The 22,928-nt window shown below is 50.1% G+C and overlaps 1 protein-coding gene across 13 annotated transcripts in view; it reads right to left on the bottom strand.

The window, feature by feature from the left end:
- The window catches only part of PIP5K1C (phosphatidylinositol-4-phosphate 5-kinase type 1 gamma), a 52,114-nt gene that overhangs the window by 19,820 nt on the left and 9,366 nt on the right, over positions 1 to 22,928 (bottom strand). For all 13 annotated transcript variants that reach the window (XM_032092875.1, XM_032092876.1, XM_032092877.1 and 10 more), the window contains exons 2-6: positions 6,351 to 6,382; positions 4,017 to 4,103; positions 3,582 to 3,712; positions 2,885 to 3,002; positions 714 to 866 (exon numbers count right to left, since the gene is read on the bottom strand). In XM_032092875.1, coding sequence (XP_031948766.1) covers positions 714 to 866; positions 2,885 to 3,002; positions 3,582 to 3,712; positions 4,017 to 4,103; positions 6,351 to 6,382 — 521 coding nt within the window. The remainder of the gene's footprint in view (positions 1 to 713; positions 867 to 2,884; positions 3,003 to 3,581; positions 3,713 to 4,016; positions 4,104 to 6,350; positions 6,383 to 22,928) is intronic.

Below are 22,928 nucleotides of genomic sequence, written 5' to 3'. Positions count from 1 at the left end.
GGGGGGACCTTTTGGTCTCCACAACTCCCTGACAGGAGGATGCAGCCAGGTAGGGGTTGAGCTCTGCTCTTAAGGAACAAGGGACAGGACAAGAGGAAATGGCCTCAAGCTGCGCTAGGGGAGGTTTAGGTTGGATATTAAGGGAAATTTCTTCATGGAAAGGGTTGTAAAGGATTAGAACAGGCTGTCCAAGGCAGTGGTGGAGTCACCATCCCTGGAAGCATTCAAACAATGTGTGGCTGTGGCACTTGAGGACAAGGCTTAGTGGTGACCATGACGGTGCTGAGCTGAAGGTTGGGCCTGATGATCTTGGTGGTCTTTTCCAACCTTAAGAGTTTTAGGATTCTGTGATTGCAATCAGCAGCCATCCCCAAATCCAGGCTGGGGCAGATGCACAGTGCCAAGCAAAGAGGAATGAACTAGTTCTGGGAAAAGGACACTAAGAAACACACATCTGGGAAGCCATTCTGAGGCCAGAACATGCCTCCAAACTGTGGCACAATTATCTGCCTCATGTTTACCCATAGAGTTTGCAAATAATCAGTAAGATTTGTGCTTCTGGGACTGGCTTCATGACATGCTGTTAACACTGGCCCTGGCATGGGGACAGGCCACAAGACACCCAGGTGGAGGACCTGCCCTGGGAGATGCTCTGGACAGAAAAGCTGCCATGACAAACCCGAGCTGGGTCCGAGCTCCTGGGTGATACACACCATGTAGTATCCAGGAAGGAGCTTCTGTAGGAATTCAGCTTCCTTGTGCATCACAGTTTTTATGATGAATTCATCGTCGCTGGTGACATAGAAGAGGGAGCCGCTGGCCCCAGGGTTGGACAGCTCGATCAGAGGCTCGTTACATAACGAATACTGGTGAGAAAAAGGAAAAAAAAGGTGATGTTTTATCCCCCGTTTATTGCAGATTTGAGTTCTATGCCCTCAAGGGCCTTCCCCAGCATGTCATCACCCTGGGAGATTAAGGGGTAGCAAAGCTCAAGTGAGAACTATTTTCATTATAGGTTAGGTCTGAGCAGCCAAACTGATGGACAATTTATAATTAGAGACTAAGATTACAGTTCAGAGCATCCCAACTGCTCAGTATCCAACTAATCATCTGCTTTCAGGAACATCCAGCCTTCATAATGACATCTTATCTGTTCCCATTGTGCCTGCACGCACGTATCGCATTCAGGCTCTTTGAGCACAGCCCAGCACACGCTGACGGACACAGAGGATTTCAGGAGACACCACAACCTGCTCAGGGAACCACTGGAGGGAACACAAAGCACTGCCTGTTCTCCCCTGGCCTTGTGCTCTCCTATTCCCTGCAAAAGCAAGTGCCTGATCCACAGAATCCCACAATGGTTTGGGCTGGAAATGGCCTTAAAGCCCATCTCATTCCATACATGGGCAGGGACAGCTTCCACTAGACAGGTTGCTCCAAGCTCTATCCAACCTGGCAGTATTTTTACAGCCACATCTCACTCCATCAATCCTGCTGAAAACACACGACAAGACTTAGCCCAGGTGTGCAATCAAGAGGGATGAGCCCTGCTCAAGCACAGCAAAGAGTTCTGCATTGGGACCTGAACTGGGAGAACATGTCTAGTCACCAGGATCCTCAGATCCTCAGAGGACAGCAGGTCCTCAAATAAGGACTTGCCCTGCAGCAGAGGAAAACAAAAAGGAGAAAGCAAAGCAGGCGGATGCACTTTTCAGCTCAGTGCCCACCCAGATACTGCAGGGGTCAGGTGGGTTCAGGGCAGGATCACAGAGCTGCCCAGCGAGAGGTGAGATGGGGAGAGGGAGGTGGGGCATGGAAGGGAGATGATCAGAGCAATAAATTAAATGCTCATCATTATGTACTGAAAACAGCTTTCAGCTCTGCACAGATTAACAATCCCAGACTTGATCAAGTTAATCATCTCATGCATAATTAAAGGCATTTGCTGCTGTGGCAGGCAAGAGACAACCAGGAGAAGCAGAAACAACAAATCAGAGCCATGACCTTTGCAACTGAGGCAAACTCCATGCCTGTCTTCAGTTCTGAACACTCATCCATCGGTCAGCACTGCCTTGGCTGGCACAGGAAGGGTTCACTGTTACCCTCCCACCAGGCACTGGCACAGGTCTGTTTCACTGGGAGTGTTCAGCTGCGATCACCCCCATCTACAGGTGAGGTCACACAGAAAGGGCTGTTCCATGTGTGCACTCATGGGTGTGCTTCCTTCCCCAGTTCACATAAAGGCAAGGGCCCAAATTCAACCACAGTGCACTCGAAGCCTCAACAGCTTGTACTCCAAGGTATTTGAAAACCAGCCTTTCCAGCTCTAAGGAGCTTTTGGAGCACAAGAACAAGCTGTGGTTTATTCTGTCTTGGTAAGATGATTAAAATAACTACACTCACATAACTCTCCAGTGAGTACACAAGAAAAAATTCCCATCTTTGTCCTTAGAGCCGCAGGGGACATTACAGGGTCGCACCCAGCAGAACACAACTCCTTTGGCTGGTAACAGTAAGTTATTGTTACCACAAGGACCAGAGAGGGAAGCCCATTGCAGGGCTTACACAGCTTACACTGTGTGCAGGTCATGGCCTCCCTCCAGTACAGGCTGGCAGCTGCCACTCAGCAAAAGCAGACTTGGAATCATGTAATGTTTTGGGATGGAAGGGATCTTAAGGCCCATCTCATTCCACCCCCTGCCATGGGCAGGGACACCTTCCACTAGCTCAGGCTGCTCCAAGCCCCGTCCAACCTGTCCTGGAACACTCCCAGGGATGGGGCAGCCACAGCTGCTCTGGGCAACCTGAGCCAGGGCCTCACCACCCTCATGCTAAAGGTAAATAAAGGAGGAAAAGACAGAGAAATGTAAAAATATATCCATACCAAATAATCATCTGGACGAATCCCAAAGAGCTCTCGGAAGTAGCGGAAAGCCACTGGGGCATAGGTCTTGAACCTGAAGTCGGCGTAGTGGTGAGCCGGGGTGAGGTTACTGCCTTCGCTGCACAGAACACACGCATGGGCAGGGCTGTTACCATTCACCAGACATGGACACTCACACCAAAGCTACTGTGCATTTCAGATGCACTGAGCCTTGCCAAAAGACATCTTTGGAACAACAACCACCACCTTTCTTCTGTGGTAGGACAACAGGAAAACAGGTTTCAAACTATCCGCCAAAATCTATTTCCAGAGAGTAAAGGAACAACCACTTGCCAAGCAGAATATATTTACACAGAGAACATAGCTTTTATGAGCTTTGTTTATTCACAGTTAGAGAGCTCCTAGAAGGAGTTTCTTCCATCTAAGACATGGTATGATTTTGCGGAAGAAATTCTAGATGGACAGGTAGAAAGAAGCACGTAGGAAGGGTAACAAACTGGAGTGCACTGTGCTTCTCTGCAAGCCAGTGCACTGCAGAATCCAACACTTCCCACTGTTCTGTTTGTATGTCACGGAGTGGATTTAAAACATTCAGAGCATGGAACTCTGATCTAAAGACAGATGGAAGCTCTCTTGAAAAATCAGTGAGAGAAAAAGAAATAACTCACGCATTCATTCTTCCCCCCTTTTCCTTTACCTTGGGAAAAAAATGCTCTCCACCACGTAGAAGTCCTGCATCAGAACATCTCTCTCTGGCTTGGAGCTCAGATTGCCCACAGTATATCCAATCCCCAGCTGGATGGCCCCCTTCAGAGTGGATGAGGTGGTCTGGCAAAAGGAAAACAGCAGCCAGTGAGCATTTCACAGCAGATAATCATGGTAGCATCCCCTGCATTTCAATGCACCCGTGTCTGTGATTTCTGTGGGGTCATCTCAGGCACTAACTTGCTAACCAAGTTTACTCAGCTGCTGAAGAGATGAATTAGGGATTCAGATTTGCTGTTTGCAGGATTATGCTGTCCAAGGGTGCTGCATAAAAATCTCAACCAGATTAATAATTACTGGGCCATAACTTTTCCTCTGAGCCTGTCACCCACACTTGGGTGCCATCACCCACTCCCCAAACTCAAACCTTTTTGTAGGTGGTTTCCCCAGAAGCATCCACGCTTCGATGGCCAATCTTCTTTCCTTGGCCCGGCTGTCCTGGCAGTGATGGGCCCTGCAAGGAGAGCACAAGGACAGTCAGGGCACAGGCTGAGCTGCCACCAAGCACATACAGAGCAGCACAGCCACACTCCCACGCTGTACTGCACACAGGGATCACAGTACTGCCAGAGAAAACCCTGCAGAGTGCCAACAGGTGAAACTGATGCTCTTTGAATTCTACTTCCACCCCTCAAGAGGAGTTAGAATAGCAACACTCCACCTGACACCCCCACTGCTCGCTGGCAGAGCCCTCAGCAAAGATGCCGAGCTCGGAAAAGATCCAGCTGCCAAGGTTCCCCTGGTGCTTGACTGAGGTTTCCCATTGATTTAAAACAGTGATGTATGTATTAAATCAAACAGCCACAGAGATTTATTCTTAAAATCCCACAGCCTCAGGTGTCACACTGACACCTCGGGCTTTGCTGGAAAGGTCAGAGCCAGCTGATGGGGACAGCCCAGCCCCACACACACTGAGATAATCCATTTAAGCAAGATCTCATCTGTTTACAATTCCAAGGCTGAGCCTATACAGGGTGAACCACAGGAATGTCTCTTCCACAAGTTTTGCAGTTTACAGAAATGCTATAGACTGCCAGTACTTCAGGGTGACAACAAACCTGTTCCTGTCCCCTTGTCCTCTCCTACCTCTGTGTCTGCCTGGGCCTTTCTTTGCCAACCCAGGAGGTAGCAGGTTGTGGCTGCTCTTTTAACAGCCTGGTGTAATCAGGTGTTGGGAAGTTCCCTGCAGCTCCTTTTGCAGCTCTAAGGACTCTCTACTCCACCACCAGGTGACATAGCAGCCACTCCCAAGCTCTCTGCCAGGTGACCCCCATGGATCCTGGAGCCCATCAGACAGCTAGAAATGCTGGTGAGATACCAGCACCATTTCGGGGTTTGCTACATTGCAGAACAGCTTTGGATGCTCCCTTGAGTAGCACGCAGAGAGATCCAAGGTCACTTCCCAAGAGACATGGTTCTATCCCTGTCCCTCTTGAGTGCTGCACAGACCCAGCTCTGAACCAACGGCTCCAGCAAACAATGGATAATTTTGCTCAGACTAAGAAGTTCTTTGTACTTTAGCTTTTGATCAAGAGCTTGCAATTATTTTTGATCAATCTGCTTGTACTAAGGGGCAGTCTTGAGTTCTCCTTCAAAAGTCCCATTTCCTACCCTATTTCATTAGCAGAGCCAGCCTTGCTCCGGAGCACTCCTCCTCCAGCAGCTGTGAGCAGCAGCACAGATCAGCCTCTCCTTCTACCAGCCCGCTGGATCTTACTCCATGCAAGCCCAAGCTGCGCTGTCCTGCCTTGCCAATGGCTCACATCATCCTCCCAACATGACGAGCAGACACAGGCAGGGGGAAGGGACTGCCATCCTAGGAACTGCAGTGACAAAAGCCTTTCCAGTCTCTTGCTCTGCTTGTGGCTGCTTCCAGGGCAAGAAACAGTGGCCCTATTTGTGCACTGAACTATGCAACCAACTTCCACAGAAGTTGAGCCTCCCACTATGCATATTCCTGTGCAGGTACAAAAGAATCAAGCGTGGCATTCCAGGGAATTTTTTGGGAAGATTTTGCTGTTTGTGTATACAAATTCTCATCACCACAGGTGAGGAATGGGAAGGGGGATGTAAAAAAATTTGATCAAACAAAAATCATTTGAACATGATGCCCTAAACCACAAGTGTGGGTTTCAGGGAACAGCTTTCAGGCACAGAGCCTCCTACTTGATTCCCTGCTGCCAACTGTGAAGAGTTTTGCTCCAGAAGGTAACAGTGACTCAGAACCTGTGACCTGAAATATCTACAAGAGAAGATGAGTCCCTGGAGATGTTCCCCTGTTTTAGGGCTTCACAAATCACAGGCTCCCTGACTTGGCTCCCACCAGTGGGTAAGACCCAACACAGAGGGCCTGGAGATGCCCAACAGATGCATTCTTTAGTTAGCACTTCCAAGTGCTGGTGTGGAAGAGGCGCCCTCAGTCACTGACATAGAGGCATCACGGATCACCCAGCCAACACTGGCCACGTGATGAGCACAATCCCTCCACATTCCTTCTGCAGCTGCACTGATGCCAACAAAGGGACCCCGGAGACCTGCCACTAATTTTATTTCTCCCAAATAACAGATATTAATTTTTAATAATCTCGTAAGTATTTTGAAATCCAGTTTTGATCAAAAAAGGCAGGCAAAAGAGTTTCCTAGAGCTCTGTGTTACCATTTTTCAACACAGGATTGTCGAACCCAGCTTTACACATCTCACCTCAGTGATGGCTGTCTTCTTTGGGCCCAGACCTGCAGACAAAAGGGAAGAGCATCAGGAAAAGTAGGGACATAAAATAAAAACCCCCAACCCAACCACCAAACCTCTGAGAAAACAGCTCAATGCTTTGTCTTTTCAAGTACAGCAGCCAGCCTTTAGAGCAGCTGGTTTTACTTCGTTTCAGCTTCACTAGTGCAGGAATCTGACGGTACAGGAGTCACCTGAACAATTTCATGTTCAGAAGCACAAAAATGCACATTTTTTCCCAGCAACAGTATTTCCTACAGGCTTCAACAGAGAGGTCTTGCAAATCTCTGCTGCCCCATTAAGCAATGGGTCCACACTACGCTGAAGAGTTGGCTCCATGCAGAAGCCCAGAGAGACACTCCTGAAGCTGTTTTCCAGCCACTCAGAAGGCACTTGACAAACTATATTGATAATTGAATCTATTTATAGAATCCAATGTCCAAATATATCACACAAATGAACGCATCATTCATCTTTATTGCTGCCTCAGGAGAAGCCACTGCTGCTCCATTACAGCCAACGGTGGAAATCAGGGTTTTGCCTCAAGCTTTTAGATACATAATCAGAGCTGGAAACACAGGCCCAAACCCTCTGACATGAGGCCATCTCCCATTTCCTAGCCTGAGTTTGTTTTTCTGAGCCCAAGTTTGCAAGAAGTTCCTTCATTTCAGACAGCAGTGAGCACAGGCTCCTGTGTGGAATGTGGGACCATGAGATCCAGCCCAGCTGGCTCCCGAGAGCTACCATGAAGGATCAAGAGCTGCCAAAGAGGAGCTCCCCACACCACCCCAGCACCTCTGTGTGCACAGGCCAGTTCTCAGGGGGGAGTCTCCTGCACAGAACACAAACCCAAGGGACAGGTTTAATGCACCTGTTTCCAGGTATGAGCCTGCCACTCCCTGTTCCTGTCCTACAGCGTTCCTTATCAACCCATAATCCTTCAGAAAGGGCTTAATTTTGCAAGAGACCATCGAGTGGAGTTTTGAGTTCATCTACACTCAAATTAGGGGGTAGTCTTCTCTGGGGGAGAGTGTCTCTCCTGGCTGGACAGCAGGAAAAGCCTGGAGCACCCAACCCAACTTCTGCTGCTTCAGCATCTCCCCTGTCTGGTGAAGGAAGAACTTTGACGGTTCACCTGTGGTACCTGTTCAACCCCCTCAAAGCGAAGCAGTGATGCTGCTCCAGGGCTTGTTTCAGAAGGAGCCTGAGCAAGAACTTGGGCAAACCTTCAGTAGCTGAAGCAGCTCCAAAAGAGCTGGAAAGGGACTTTTGACAAGGGCCTGGAGGGACAGGACAAGGCAGAATGGCTTCCCACTGCCAGAGGGCAGGGTTAGATGGGATATTGAAAAGAAATTCTCCCCTGTGAGTATGGTGAGGCCTGGCACAGGGTGCCCAGAGCAGCTGTGGCTGCCCCATCCCTGGAAGTGTCCAAGGCCAGGTTGGATGGGGCTTGGAGCAACCTGGTCTAGTTGAAGGTGTCCTTGCCCATGGCAGAGAGTGGAACAAGATGAGCTTTAAGGTCCCTCCCAACCCAACCCATTCCAAGATTCCATGATAATGGGATAACAACAGCACCAGGGAAGTGTGTGACTCAGTTACATTTTGGAAAATATTTCATACTCTGGAAAGCAAATAAACAACAAACCCAACAAAAAACCCTTGGTGATCACAGGGGAGATGAAGCTGCTCTGACTCAGAAGTGCTGCAGGTTTCTCACTGTCCTGATCTTCACAAACTGGGCAGTCCCTCATGCAAAACAGGTCCCGTCATGTGGCATTTGGAGCTGTCTGCAGAGCACCCCCGGGCCTACAGCCCGGCCTGTGGGGCAGAGCCAGAGCGGCACGGGAAGAGTCACTTCTCATTATTTTCTTTTAAACAGTGCCCAGCTCCTGCGTCAGGAGCAGTCACTGAAACGCCACTCCGTGTGTCGCACAACCCCACTGCAAACGGGCAGAGGGAAGTGAGCAGAGAGGGAGCCCGAGGGGTGCCGAGCAGCTCCCCTCTGTCACACAGCCAGGCCGGGTCCCCTCCGCCCAGGGGGAGTCACTGACACGGGTGGGTGACACACACCACGAGTGACGTGAACCCTGTCACTCCTCCAGCAGCGCATGGCTCAGGACCACCGTGAGCTCCAACTGTGCCGAAAAATTAGTTCTTTGGCCCAAGCCAACACAATTTTGTGATTATTGAACAAAACACCCTGCAATGGCCCAGAGAGTAGGAAGTAAGGCTCTGAGTGAGCATTTGGCCAATGAACTTCCAGGGCACAATCTGAAGCAGCACTTCCAGAGCACTGGGGAATCCAAAGGAGCGAGTGCTGCTCCAGATTGAGCACTGGAAATCGCTGGGAACGCAGCGCAGCTGAGAGCCCCGGGCCAGGGGAATGTGCTCTCCCTGCATGGCTGCCACCGCTCTCCTGCCGCACTAATCTCGTTTCTGCACTTTGTCACAATTCCAGAGCTGGAGATTATCTTTAATTTTGTGGTAATTACCACAAGCCGCTTTCATTCCCAGCTTTTAAGTGTCTGCTGCTGTACACGTACCAAATGTGGAATCGACGCCAACCACCTACACAAAGGAAAGGTATCGGAGGCAAGGAACCGCAGGTCTCTGGGAGAAATGACGCTTGATGTGGGTAAGAGCAACCCCAGCAAAACTTCCCTCTGCCTCCACCAGTAATAAAAAGTAGTCAGCTTTATAAAATCAACTTGTCTAGTCAGAAAATGTAAAAAATCTTCCACTGGCTCCTCTCTGCATGGCACACGGCTGTGCTCAGCTCAAACAAGCTGACAGATGGCCTGGCAAAATCTGATTTAACTCCAGCTCCGGGGGTTATAGAGCCACGAGGCAGCACTGGGGTTTGCGGGAGTGGGAGCACTGCTGCGGGAAGTTTCGACACTTAACAAGCTAATTGAAATGATTCTTATCCGATTTGGTGTGGCTTACGAGGCTGTGCTCAAAAATGTGATGAGTGGCTCTGGAGGGGAAACCCTGAGATGAAACCCCAACTTTCTGCCCTGCCTCCAGTCTGTGCCTGGGCTCTGCCAGGCACTTCGTGCATGCTTGACCTGCTGCCTTCAGTTCTGTTCTCATCTGTGCATGGCTTTGAGTGATCCTGTCCCAATGCTTGGGCTTCTACAGAAGTGAAATAAACACTTCAGTTGTGGCATTCAGCAATTCCCGTATCAGACTTAAATTGTGTTTTTTTCCATATTCACAGTCACATCAGCCATCTCCACCACTAAGCTGACACCCTACAGGACAGGCAGGAATTTCCTCCTGGAAAGCCTCTGCACAGGAAAGGGCTTAAGTTTCAGCTCTACCAGTCAGAGGAGCAAAACCCCCACAAGGTGAGGGTGGTGAGGCCCTGGCACTGGTTACCCAGAGGAGCTGTGGCTGCCCCATCCCTGGAAGTGTCCAAGGCCAGGTTGGATGGGGCTACCTGGTCTAGTTGAAGGTATCCCTTCCACTTCCTTCAAAACCAGCTGAGGCAGGTTGACTTGCCAAAACCCTTCATCATCAAAACAGGCATTAGAGGCTTCTGTCCCTGGAAAGGAATTTCTTAAAAGGTTTACAAAAATCCAGCAGAAGCCTAATTTAATATTATAGAATCCTAGAATATCCTGAGGTGGAAGGGACCCTCAGGGATCATCAGTGCAGCCCCTGGCCCTGCACAGACACCCCGACAACCCCAGCCTGGGCATCCCTGAGAGCGCTGTCCAAACGCTCCTGCAGCTCTGGCAGCCTCGGGGCCGGGCCCATTCCCTGGGGAGCCTGGGCAGTGCCCACATGATCTAATAACTAAGCTTTCTTTATAAGACAGGTCTATACACAAAGACATATATTTATAAATTGTAAGTATTTGATGCTTTATGGTGCCCTAGAGAAGTCAAAAGAAATCTGAATAGCCAGTGGACTCCTTTCTCTGATCAGAACTGCTGCTGCATCTTTACTAAAAGCTTCACTTTACCTAAGGGTTTATAAGGATATACAATGTGACTGGAACTAAAAATACATGAAAATATAAATGCCACGTAAGCTCCTTGGCTGGAGGCTGCAACAGCATGACTCCCCCAGAAATCCAGCACGCCAGGGACCTGCAGTTTGCCACTCACTCCCAGCCTGCTCTAGTGGAAGGTGTCCCTGCCCATGGCAGGGGGATGGAACTGGATGAGCTTTAAGGTCCGTTTCAACCCAAACCATTCTGGGATTCTATGAAATGCTGACAAGTTACACACACCCCAAAGGAGTGTGTGAGTCTCATTTTTCAATTTCTCCATTGAGAACAAGACAATGTGACACACCTGAACAGCCCATTTGGACATTAAAGGGATGTGGAGACTGTGACCAGGACACTACAATTCCCTGTTCCATCAGACCCCTAACACAGACTCACTCGGTCAATGCCTTACAGGCAAAGGCAGAAACAAGAATGCCAAGACAGGAGCTGTGGAAGTTAAAGCCTCTACACATGTATTGCTATCGAAATACAGGCAGAAAGGATGGAAATTAAATGCATCCATCAAAAGAGACAGCTGTTACTGCCTGTAAGGGACTGCTGGTGAAAACTAATTAAAATTAAGGGGAGTTAGGGAAGGCAATTCAGCGAATCATGGAATGGGTTGGGTTGGAAGGGACCTTCAAGCTCTTCTCGTTCCACCCCCTGCCAAGGGCAGGGACACATTCCACTAGCCCACTATCCTCTGAGCCCCCTCCAACCTGGCCTTGGACACTTCCAGGGATGAGGCAGCCATAGCTCCTCTGGGCACCCTGTGCCAGGGCCTGCCCACCCTCACAGGGGAGAATTTCTTCCCAATATCCCATCTAACCCTGCCCTCTGACAGTGGGAAGCCGTTTCCCTTTTTCTGTCCCTCCAGGGCCTTGTCCAAAGTCCCTCTCCAACCCTCTTGTAAGCAAGAAAACACTCCTCAACTGGGAAGCAGCCCCTAAGCCAGTGTGGCAGCCAGCTGGGCTTTCTGAGGAGCCAGCAGAAGCATCAGGCTGTGTCTCAAGGCACAGGAAACAGCAGTCCCTGAATTTCTTCTCGCACTCCACACGTGGGGCTCCAGCTCCCAGCACACAGGGCAGCAGCACAGGGCAGTCCTGGGAGGGACATCACAGGGAGCAGGAGCTGGCTTAGCAACCCCCCAAAGAAGGCAGCTGAGTACAACCTGCCCTTCCCAAGCACCTGTTTCCGATCATTAAACATACTTTCTTCCCATTTGGTTTGGATGAGAAACATCAAGTAAGGCACAATATTAAATTAAAAATTTGGTTTTTTCCCCCCCTTAAGCGTGCCATCTCTTGGCAGAAAGATCTGTAGCTGTTCTGCACCCTGGGCATGGATCACTGCTCCTGCCATCCAAGACCTTGGAGAAATAATACAGAAATAAAGCAATCTGAGATAAATTCTGCTTGTTATGTAGAACCTACATAAAGCTTTACCACCTAAATATATCTGTTTTTCCCTGGACACTGCCTGACTGACTGACTTTAGGAATCATCCACACAAAACTGGTGCTGGTCAAACCCAGTTGACCCTCTCTACCAGCTGGTTCACCCCATTATTCATTCCAGTGCTCAGGCAAGGCTGGCTCCATCCCTACGGGCAAGCATACAGGGGGAGGAGAGACCCGGCTCTGATGTGCCTACAGCACAGGTAGCTCAACATTCCTCGGGACACTTTAGCCAGCATCCAAAGTCCAGCAGCTATATGCAGCAGAAATGCTGGAAGCACTGGGCAGTGTCCAAACTGGGCTACCAGGAGCACCCAGAGATAAATAATCCTGTTTAATCCCACCTAAGCCACCCTGACCTCCCCCCGTCCCCTGCTCCTTCTCATCACCCACACAGGCTCTGTGCCTTGTCTGAAGCCCACAGGAGCCACCTTCACATAAAATGACATTTGCACATCAGGATCTGCTGCCCCAGCTCCATGTGCTACACTCTTCCCATGGCCTTTGTCTTGTTTATCTCAGCAGAAATGCTGGGGATGGGAACAGCAAGGCTTGTACAAATAAATGGCTTGTACAAATGAAGGGAAGGAGTTTAATGTACAGGCTGGGCAGGCCGGGCCTCGGGGCACTGCTGGGGCACCTGCTGAGAGCAGTGACACGGCTGACCCCTCCTTTCCACCCCGGGCATGGACATGCTCTTCCATTAAGTGGAGACAGACAGGCGTAGGGAGCCCCAGTCCTGTCCCAGCCACCCCCTCAGGTTTCTGATCCCCGAACTCCAGAAGCTGCTCCTCTGCCAGCTCCCATGGATCAGCGCTGAACCTGTATTTTACAGCCCAGCTCAGCTGATCAAAGCAAACTTCCACCTTAGGGAGCATCAGCACTGCCAGGGACTGCCACAAAAGGATGTTCTGCAGTAAAGGCACCTACCAGCCTGGTTTATTTTTGGGTTTATGCAGAAACTCTTTTCTGCCTCAAAAATAAATCCATTTATCCCAGCTCAAGAGGCAGGGCAGAAACTGAAGATGCAAGCAGGGAGTTAACACATCCCTTCCTCATCGTCAGCTGCAGGTGCCACCACATCCGGGGTGCAGCATCCCGGGTGCAGCCCTCCTCGGGGAGCTGAGCCAGGACACCACCACGCTGGAACGTTTCCTTGACAACTCTCCGGAAAAGCACTCACAGCGCCAAAGCCCAATTACAGTGAGGAACGAGCAGGACAAGACCAGGGAAATGAAATTCAAAAAGAACTGATTTGTTTTCTTGTTTTGGATCAGCTGCATGTAGAGAAAGGACAATTTTGGAGTGCTGAGCCCAAAGCGTGTGACACAGCGACAAAAAGCAAACCAAAAATCTCATCAAGAGCAGCGCACAATAGCTGCCACCCAGCAGCGGAACAGGCTGCAGCCGCTCGGCTCGGTAATTATGCAATCCAGTGGGATGTTCGGGCAAACATCTGCTCCATGGGAAAGGTGCAGCCTTATCTGAACACCGTGTTCCTGCTCCCTTCCACACGCCGGTCACAGGAGGATTGTGGAGTGGAAGAACACACGCTCCCCAGCACGTCCCTCGCGGGCAGTGGGGGCAGGAAGGCGAGAGGCTCCCAAGGTCAGGCACCCAGCGGTGGCATTGGAAATGCTGGTCTCTTCCCAGCTTCTGGTTTCTCTCTTTATTACAACCTGCAAATCCAATCTGCCTACCAGCACTCACAGCAAAGCTTGATCAGGATTAGAGATGGCAAACATGGAGCAGGAAGTGTCACCTCTGCAGGACTGAGCCAGTTTTGCACCTGTGATGACACCCAGGCACAGAGGTGCCGCACTAAAACCACGAAGCCAATTTAGAGCAGGGCCATAAAAGGCTGAAGGACTTTGAAGCCACATTCCTCACAACCATCCAGAAGAGCCAGAGCAACATTCAGCTGCCCTTACCTTTGTCCAAGGGCAGGATAAGCTTTAAATCCCCTACTAGCAGGTTCCAACCCACCAACTCCACTCACTCAAGCATCTTCTGCCTGCCCAGAGCTGTGGTTCGGCAGCAAGAGGACACAGAACCTCCTGCTGCCTTTCTAGCTGTGTTGCAAAACCACTGGGGACCTGAATGTAGCACATGACCCCAGGCAGCCCCTGGGACTCTTTTCTGTGTGTTCAGATGGAGTTTCCAGCAGCCACAAGGTCCCCGAGAGCCGTTTGTCAAACCCAGGTCAGAGAAACACAACACAGTGAAGGAATTCACTTCCCTCCTTCATTTTCCAAGCATCTGCATCCCCCTGCCTGCAACTCCTACTGAGAAGCAGGATCCAGGACCTTTACCATGTCCTCCCTATGTGCAGGGAAGGAGGCTCACCTCCATCCTCTGATATGCTGCTCTCCCAGTGCCACTAATAAAGAGGGAGAAGTTTGACCTGACTAATTTGAGGTTACACCCTGCCTGCCACAGCCAGAACAATTGTTCTGTCCCAAATACCCAGGGTTTCCATCGTGGCACAGCTCAGGGCTTTGGCTGCTTGGGGCTTAGTGTCAGCCCATAGCACCTCCCAGCCAGGTAGGGATTAGTGTCACTGGAGCCTCTTCACTAGCCAAGCTCCTTGTGGAACTCACTGGCTCAGTGAGGATACCTGCAAGGCAGGTGCCAGGCAATGGACAGGGAACTGCTAGCTGGAAAAAGGATATAGTCACTGCGGGCAATCCCAAAATTTCTTATGCTGATAAATGCATGGGATATTGTTATTGAGAGGACAAACCCCCTTTAACTAGAGAAGGAGGATGCCTTTGCACATCAGCTTGGCTTCCTTTCCAATATTCCTTCTCTGGGTATCCTGCAAATGATCTCAGCCTGTCTGGGGGGAGCACTGGTAATGCAAAAATCATTCCAGCTGCTTGCAGGAGGAGCACAGCAGATACCAAGAGGGTTGGATTGCAGGCTGCATGAGACAGTGACAAAATATCCCCCCTACTTTATCTCTCAGCCCTGTCTCACAGACGGTTTTGCATCTCTGATCCAGGAGGGATTGGCCAGATTATTCATAACTTCCATTATTTAAAAGTGTTTTCCTATAGGACCTACCTCAAACAAGACTGGCCCCCTTGCTCATTCACCAGCAGGAATTATTCTAATCTAACTTAGTCAAAGTATAGAAGAATGCAACCCACGAAGATATCTACCTGCCCACATTTTCCATTTTCTGACATTCTAAAAAACGTGTTGAAGTCCAGTTACTATTGTCAAAGAAGGTAAGAAAATCTACTTGAAGTTTCCCAATAACCACCTCCCACAACACCAGGACATAGAGATGTCACCACAGTCAGCACAGCTTTAAACCCGTGGGATCCCAGCATCCCAATCAACAGCAGCCTCCAAAGGGAAAACAGCTCTTCTGTCTGCAGGCCACCCTTCACAAGACATCCCAAAGATGCACCTGGATTTTTAACGAGTGGGGTATTTCCTGATTTACTCTGTAGCCAAAGCTGCTTGGCTAAATCCTCTAAGATTTAATTCCACTCTGGCTAATGTCACCTGACAGAGATTTTCTGAGGGTGCTCAAGCACTGGAGACTTGAAAGGGGATTTCAGAGCAAGGTTATGTACAACATGCGTCACTGCAGATAAAGTCCTTGTACCCAGCCTGACGGGAGCAGCCAACAAACTCCTTCACCAAACACTCCCAGGTTGCCACAGGTGCTGCTGACAACACTGCAACGTAGAGCTTTGCATCCCAAAGCTGAGGACAAAGCCTGAGTGGGAAAGGAGACAAGGACTCTAACTTCTACCTGTTTCAAAAACAAACATCCAGGCAAAAGCACTAGGTTGCATTTCCAGACCAGTTTTCAGAGTGTGAGTTTGTGATACAGCCCTCAAAGAGCACATCCTCTGCACAACTCAGACATGGTTTTCAAGTTGATCAGGTACCACCGAAAACACACAGTTACGAAAACATGCTCAGAAAAGCAGAGCAGTGGCACATCCCTGTTTGAGAAACCAAAGGTTTGACTTGATGATCTTGTAGGTCTTTTCCAACCTTAATTGTTCCATGATTCTATGACCTTCTAAATAAACCTGAGTTTTTGCTGGTGTAAAAAGGAGAAACCCAAGCTCTCCAGGCTGCAGATATGGCTCATCTGAGCTGGTTTCTTGGCCTCATTCAAAACTCACTCCTCCAACTCTGCTGCTTCCCATCAGCGTATCCTGTGCCTGCCTGGCAGCACCTCACCACCCTTGCTGCCTGTGCCTCTCCTGCACCACCCAGCCAGACCCCACAGCACAACAAAGTGAGGGCTGGCCAGCTCTTTGGGTGCAAACTCTGCTTAATCTATCCCAGCTACTGCAAATTCTTTCCTGCAGGTAAAGTCAGATGGATCCTGGGCTGCATCGAAAGAATTGTGGACCAGCAGGTTGAGGAAGGGGATTCTGCCTCTCTGCCCCACTCAGGTGAGACCCCACCTGCAGAGCTGCCTCCAGGTCTGGGGTCCAACACCAGCAGGATATGGAGCTGCTGGAGCAAGTCCAGAGAAGACCCTCTGCTCTGAAGCAGGGCGTGTTCCCCTGGACAAGGCTCCAAGGAGACCTCAGAGCCCCTTCCAGTGCCTAAAGGGGCTCCAAGAGAGCCAAACACGAACTTTGGACAAGGGCTGGAGGGACAGGACAAGGGGGAATGGCTTCCCACTGCCAGAGGGCAGGGTTAGATGGGATATTGGGAAGAAATTCTTGGCTCTGAGGGTGGTGAGGCCCTGGCACAGGTTGCCCACAGAAGCTGTGGCTGTCCCAACCCCAGAAGTGTTCAAGCCTAGGTTGGATCAGGCTTGGAGTAACCTGGTCTAGTGGAAGGTGTTCCTGCCCACGGCAGGGAGTGGAACAAGATGAGCACCAAGGTCCCTTCCAACCCAAACTATTCTGTGATTCCATGATCCCTCCCTCCCTGGACATGCCAACACCTCCTCTCTTCCCCAGACTGAGGGGGCTGGTACCCAGGAGGGGTCTTGAGCCTCCACTCTTCTCCCCAGCTGGGGCTCTGTGAGCAAATATCTATCCCCTAGAGCTGCAGTGGCTCTGGACAGACAGGTCCCTGTGCTGTCAGACTCAGGAACGAACTCCAGGTCAAAAGCTACTTACACAAGGTGTGGGGAGTTGGAGGTTAAGAACAAATTTACATTATTGCTCATTACCATGTTCTTTTCTCACTGGCCTTGCTAAGACCTTCTGCTCTTTGCAACTCAAGTGTTTTGGTCGGGTGCTCCTGCACTGCTCTCACAAAGGCACCTGAACAGATGGAAGAAAACAAGCCACAGCAGAACAAGCTCAAAAGATGGAGTGTGCTGCCAAAAATCGTAACTCAAAGTTTCAGCAAGAAGTCTCTCCTCTCCCTGGGATCCTGGCTGTAGCATGGCAGCTAGTGACTCAGCTAGCAGCTGAAAAGAAGGTACCTAGAAAACAATGCATTAAAAAAAATACTTCTAGAGCTCTTACTAGGAAATTCAAACAGGTGAGACACACAAAGAGGGCACAAAGAGATAACCTGGTGCCCATGCTGGGCTACAGGATCGTCTCAGCTGCGCTACACAAGTGATCAGTGACAGCCTCCTCCGGTGCAGGCAGCCACGAGCTGAAGCACAGGCTGATTCTGGCACAGACCTGCAGCCTGCTCCAAGCTGGGGCAGGAAAGCAGCTTCTCCAGCCCGGCCTGGAGGACTTAGAGGCTGAGCCAGGCACTTATTACTTCTATTTAACCAAGCGCAGCAATGCCCATTTATTTACTCATTTGGGAAACCAGATCTCCACACTCTGCACAGGTACGTGCCCAAACAAAGATGCAAAAGAAGAAATAGCAAAATCCAAAAGAGCACTCAGGCTCCCAGGGTGCTGCTCAGGCAGAACTGAGGCTGTTGCTGAGCTTGTTCTCCCAAACTCCCGCGGGCCCCCAGGTGCTGAGGACCCTGCAGATTCCTGGCATTGTTTTCCCCGAGGCTGAGCACACACTTGTACCCAGCACAGCCACAAACTCCTCTGGGAGCAGCACCAGTTGGGCTGAGCTTGCATGGGGCAAGAGATGTGCCTCACCCTTGGTATTCCTGCACTTGCACAGGACAGAAGAGTGGTCAAGGTCTCTCTGAAGTGATTTCTAGGATGTGTCTGATAGAAGACTCTTAATAGGTAAAGACAACAAGTTACCTTGGAGTTGAATCCCAGCCAGCTGGGTCAGCTCTCTTCCCAGCTTTCCAGAGCCTCCAGATCTTGGGCTGTGGGTTTCAGAGCAGCTCTTCTCCAGTGAGGGAGTGGAGGAAAGGCATGCCTTGAACAGAGAGAACTACAACTAAAGAATATCGGGCTCCAAACACAAGTGTCCACCTCAGGAAGACCCCAGTCTGGCTGCCCACACAGCTCATAAATGTGCATTGGCATCACTTTGTAAGCTCCAGATGCAACTGGGAACAACTTCTGGTCTCCCAGGTTCTAAAACAGAGCCCTGAACTATGAACAACTTGTGCCCTTCTCAGGGCTTTACTCAGCATATGCCCAACACAAGGAAGAACTTGGGATGTCATATGAATCATAGAATCACTGAGGTTGGAAAAGACCTCCAAGATCATCAAGCCCAATCTTTGACTGAAGCTCATCATGCTCACTAAACCATACAGCAAGGTGCCATTTCTACTTGTTTTTTGAACACTTTCAGGGATGGTGTCTCCACTGCTGTCCTGGGTAGCCTGTTTTGAGGCCTGACCACTCTTTTAGGGAAGAAATTTTCCCAGTGTCCAACCTGAACCTCCCCTGGGCCACCTTGCAGCCTCTTCCTCTTTCCTGTCCCTGTTCCCTGGGAGCAGAGCCCGACCCCCCCGGCTGCCCCCTCCTGTCAGGGACTTGTGCAGAGCCACAAGGTCCCCCCTGAGCCTCCTTTGCTCCAGGCTGAGCCCCTCCAGCTTCCCCAGTTGCTCCTGGTGCTCCAGCCCCTTCCCCAGCTCTGTTCCCTTCTCTGGACATGCTCCAGCCCCTCGATGTCTTTCTTGTCGTGAGGGGTCCAGAACTGACCCCAGGATTTGAGGAGGGGCCTCAGCAGTGCCCAGCACAGGGGACAGGCACTGCCCTGGTCCTGCTGGCCACATAACTCAAGCCAGCAGCATGGAGTGAACTTCAGCTTAGCATTTCTGAGCTACACAGAAGAACCTCATGAGTTTTTTAACACTGTTTACTAAGACTTCAATAAAACAAGAAATTAATTTGTTCCCCTGAACCAGAACACTACAAGTTTGGATCAACCAAACACACACTACCACTGACCTGCAAAACAGGGGGGGAACAGCACAATCTGCTCCCATGTTTGGACAGAAACAGAAGCCACAGCCAGGCACGCTGACATCAAATATTCCCTCAGAAAAGCATCTCCAGGAGGACAACCCAGCTGTGTGCTCAGGCTTCTCCTCCCAACCACCAGCTTTCTGGTTTATGGTGGTGGTTGGGGGGAGGCAGGAAGAGACAGAGGTGTGTGGTGATGCTGGCCAACACTCACACAACACTTCTCAGTGAGGAATGAAGGATACCACTGGCAGTCTCATGGCTTAAGGTCTTACATTTCCTGGCTCCCAATCCAGTAGTGTCCTTCCAAACCAGATGGCTTAAGCCTACAGCTCTGTCCCCACCAAGCAGTGGGGCTCCCCAGCCACACCAAGGAAGCCAAGCAGGTTTGAGCGGGGGAGTTCTTTTCACAAAGCACAGCAGAAGGGCAGCTGGAAGGCTCAGAGCAGCTGGGAGCTGAAGGCTGTCCGTGGGAAGAGGAGAAGGCAGGTGTGATGAAGCAGAACCATCCTGCAGGTACTGCGGCCCCTTTTAAGGATGGGCCTGACCAAGCTCTGCTGTTTTGGATGGGGCTTCTTGGCTTCCACTTCACCAAAATGGGTGCATTGGTTTTGCCAGAACTTAAAGGCGAGTCAAAAGGCAAAGGAGGTTTGGAGACTGTTTTCTTGTTGAGTCAAAAGCAGGAGCTCTAACAGAAAACATGAAGTACCAGGCAGCACTTGCTACTTCTGCCTGCAACACACTCCTTTTTCCTTTAGATGAGCAGCTGCCATTCAGACACATCTTATCCCTCCCTCCCACAGGTCTTGAATTAAGTTATTTTTCACCCCACCTCACCCTTACAGATTAAGTTTTTACCCCACTTCACAGCAAAACTTGCATTTAAATTTCATTTCTTCAGCTGCTGTAAAAACCCACTTTGTTTCTCTAGGTTACAGTTTGCTCTTCATGCTGGGCACTTCTAGCCTCCTTGCACTCCCAGTTTTCAGTTTAGAAAAGATTAAAAATAAATCCAATCTTTGTGTTTTAAAACCTGGGAGTTCAGGAAGCCACAGTACCTCTCTAAGATTCTTATAAACCTTAAATCTCATCTCCTGTGGAAGTTTGTGCATTGCCATCCCATCCATACAAAACCAGAGCCTGCACATATTAAACCAAGTTCCTCCCAAACTGCCACGTTTCTCATTTTCTTTAATAAGCATTTTCTGGCATTATCAGTCCAGAAGCCACTTGCTCAAAAGAGTGTCCCAGATAGTTAATCCACCAGTGACTCCTGCCCAATACTGAAATGAAAACAAACATCCAGCCCTCTGAGACTACAGAGGAGAAAGATTATGTCAGCAGTTCTATACCATCAAAATTAATTTAAGCCTGAAGAGATGCTGGGCTGAAAAGAAGTATCTTGGAATTAAAAAAACCCATATGCATATCAATCAGTGTGAGACTGCAGCCTCCCCTTGAGTTCTGGAGGCAGTTTGGGCACCACAAGATCAGAAGGATCCAAAGCTGTTGGAGAGTGTCCAAAGGAGGGACACGGAGCTGGGGAAGGGTCTGAGGAGCGGCTGAGGGCACTTGGCTCGTTCAGCTGCAGCAGAGGAGACTGAGGGGAGGCTCCTGGGGCTGCAGCTCCTCCCGAGGGGAGGCGGAGGGGCAGGGGCTGAGCTCTGCTCTGGGACAGGGACAGGAGCCCAGGGAACGGCTGGAGCTGGGTCAGGGCTGGGCATGGAGCTCAGGGAAAGGTTCTTCCCCCCGAGGCTGCTGGGCACTGCCCAGGCTCCCCAGGGAATGGGCCCGGCCCCGAGGCTGCCAGGCACTGCCCAGGCTCCCCAGGGAATGGGCCCGGCCCCGAGGCTGCCAGAGCTGCAGGAGCGTTTGGACAGCGCTCTCAGGGATGCCCAGGCTGGGGTTGTTGGGGTGTCTGTGCAGGGCCAGGGCTAGATCAATGATCCCGTGGGATCCAACTCAGGGTATTCCAGGAATCTATGAAAAGCTACAAAATGCAACACAATATCCACCTCCTGAAAAACTTCATTGTCTTATAATGTAAGTCAGAATTACAGGTGAAAACACATTACATTAAGCAAAGGCAATTGTTAACCTTCCAGATTTCACCTCTTATCACTGAACAAACAGTCCTTACCAACCACAAAACCCACCCCATAACATGTGCTATTTAAACCCCCAAATAATCCCCACCTGTTAGGCAAGAGTGAAACCCAAGGCCTTATTTCTGAATTCTACCTCAGCAAGTGTCTGTAACTGAGCATGTCATTAACAATGACAAGCACAGCTTTGAGACTTCAGCTTCATTTTCTGCTCTCTCTATTCCAGCTTTGAAGTCAGGGACTATTTTACATCCCTACAGTTTGCATTTCTGCCAGTAAATGCTCTGCATTTTGTACACTGCCCCCGTCAACACACAGCCAGCCAGATGGAGAGAGAGGCACACAACACGTACAGAGAGGAGGAAAACTGTCATTTTGCAGATGACACCCCGTTAAAAGTGACATTTAAAGAGAAGACAAGTGGTTTCAGGTATTACATCTGCCCTCTCGGCTGCATGTGTGACTGAGCACACCACCCCTTCATCCTGGCACAGGGATGCAGAACCAGCTACACTGACAGAAACTGTGGAATCAAGAACGCAGAGAGACAACCAAGCTCCACATCAGCATCCAAGTGGAGTGACTGTGACTGCTGAAGTGCCATCAGCACATTCAGGGAAGGAGCACTCAGCCAAAGGAGGATTTTAGCCAGCTCCCTCCCTTTGAAAAATGCAATAGTGGACAATTTTATACTGAAAAATCCACAAAATCTGGTCCATCACATGTGCAGAGAAACTACAGAAAGAGAAACTACTCAGGATCTTTGTCTTCAGCTGCTGCATCTTGCTCAAAGCAGAGGCTTTGGCAATATTTCCTTGTGTCTTAGCCTAAGTCACAGAATGTGCCAAACATGACACGGCAGCACAAAGACGGCCAGATCTGCCCTGATTTCTTAGAGCAGTTAACAAAGTCCACCACTTTTGCCTTGCAGAGGACTCTTCCCTCTCCACCCATTAACCCACATGGCAAACACCATCGGTGTCACAAAGCCAGGGTGAGCTCCAGTTCCCAGCCCTACACTGGGAAGAGAGCTGCACATCCTATGGGAAGACCCAACCAGTGGCCATGGCAGGCTCCAGCTCATCACCTTCATTTTACTTTGTACAATGCACACGTGTGTTTCTAGGCCTTATGCCAAGCCTGAAGGTTTTTCTTGAATCCCTCAGTTTTTCAGGACCTCAAGTAAAATCAATGGACACCAGAGGTGACAACTGACTGAAGTCGGGCTGCGCCTCTGTAGGATCCGCTTTGGACAAAGTGGTAACAGAACCGAGCAGGCTCCAAGGGCAGACACCAGCCATGTCCCATCTCAGCTGTTGGGACTCCCAAGATTTTATCAGCTGTGTTGACAAAGCAGGATACACCACTGTTGGTAGCTGAGGTCACCTGAACTCTGCCAGAGTTCACAAGTGTTTGGACAATGCTCTCAGGCATGGTAGGATTCCTGGGGGTCTCCTGTGCAGGGCCATGAGCTGGACTCAATGATCCTTTTGGGTCCCTTCCAACCCAGGAGTTCTATGACTCTATGGTTTCCAGCACTGCGGTCTGCTGGGAGCCTCACAGGACTTAGGAGATGAGTCTTGAGCTTTGAAAGGACTTCACAAAAACCTCTCAAAACTTGCCAATTACATAAAAATACTCAAGTGCTCTGAACGCTTTGTGAGCTGTATCAACGCACCAACCCAAATAGCTCCCACTCAAGTT

The sequence above is a fragment of the Corvus moneduloides genome, chromosome 28 (genome assembly GCF_009650955.1).
Source record: "Corvus moneduloides isolate bCorMon1 chromosome 28, bCorMon1.pri, whole genome shotgun sequence".
NCBI classification, from domain to species: Eukaryota; Metazoa; Chordata; class Aves; order Passeriformes; family Corvidae; genus Corvus; species Corvus moneduloides.
This window is presented reverse-complemented; position numbering and strand designations above follow the sequence as displayed.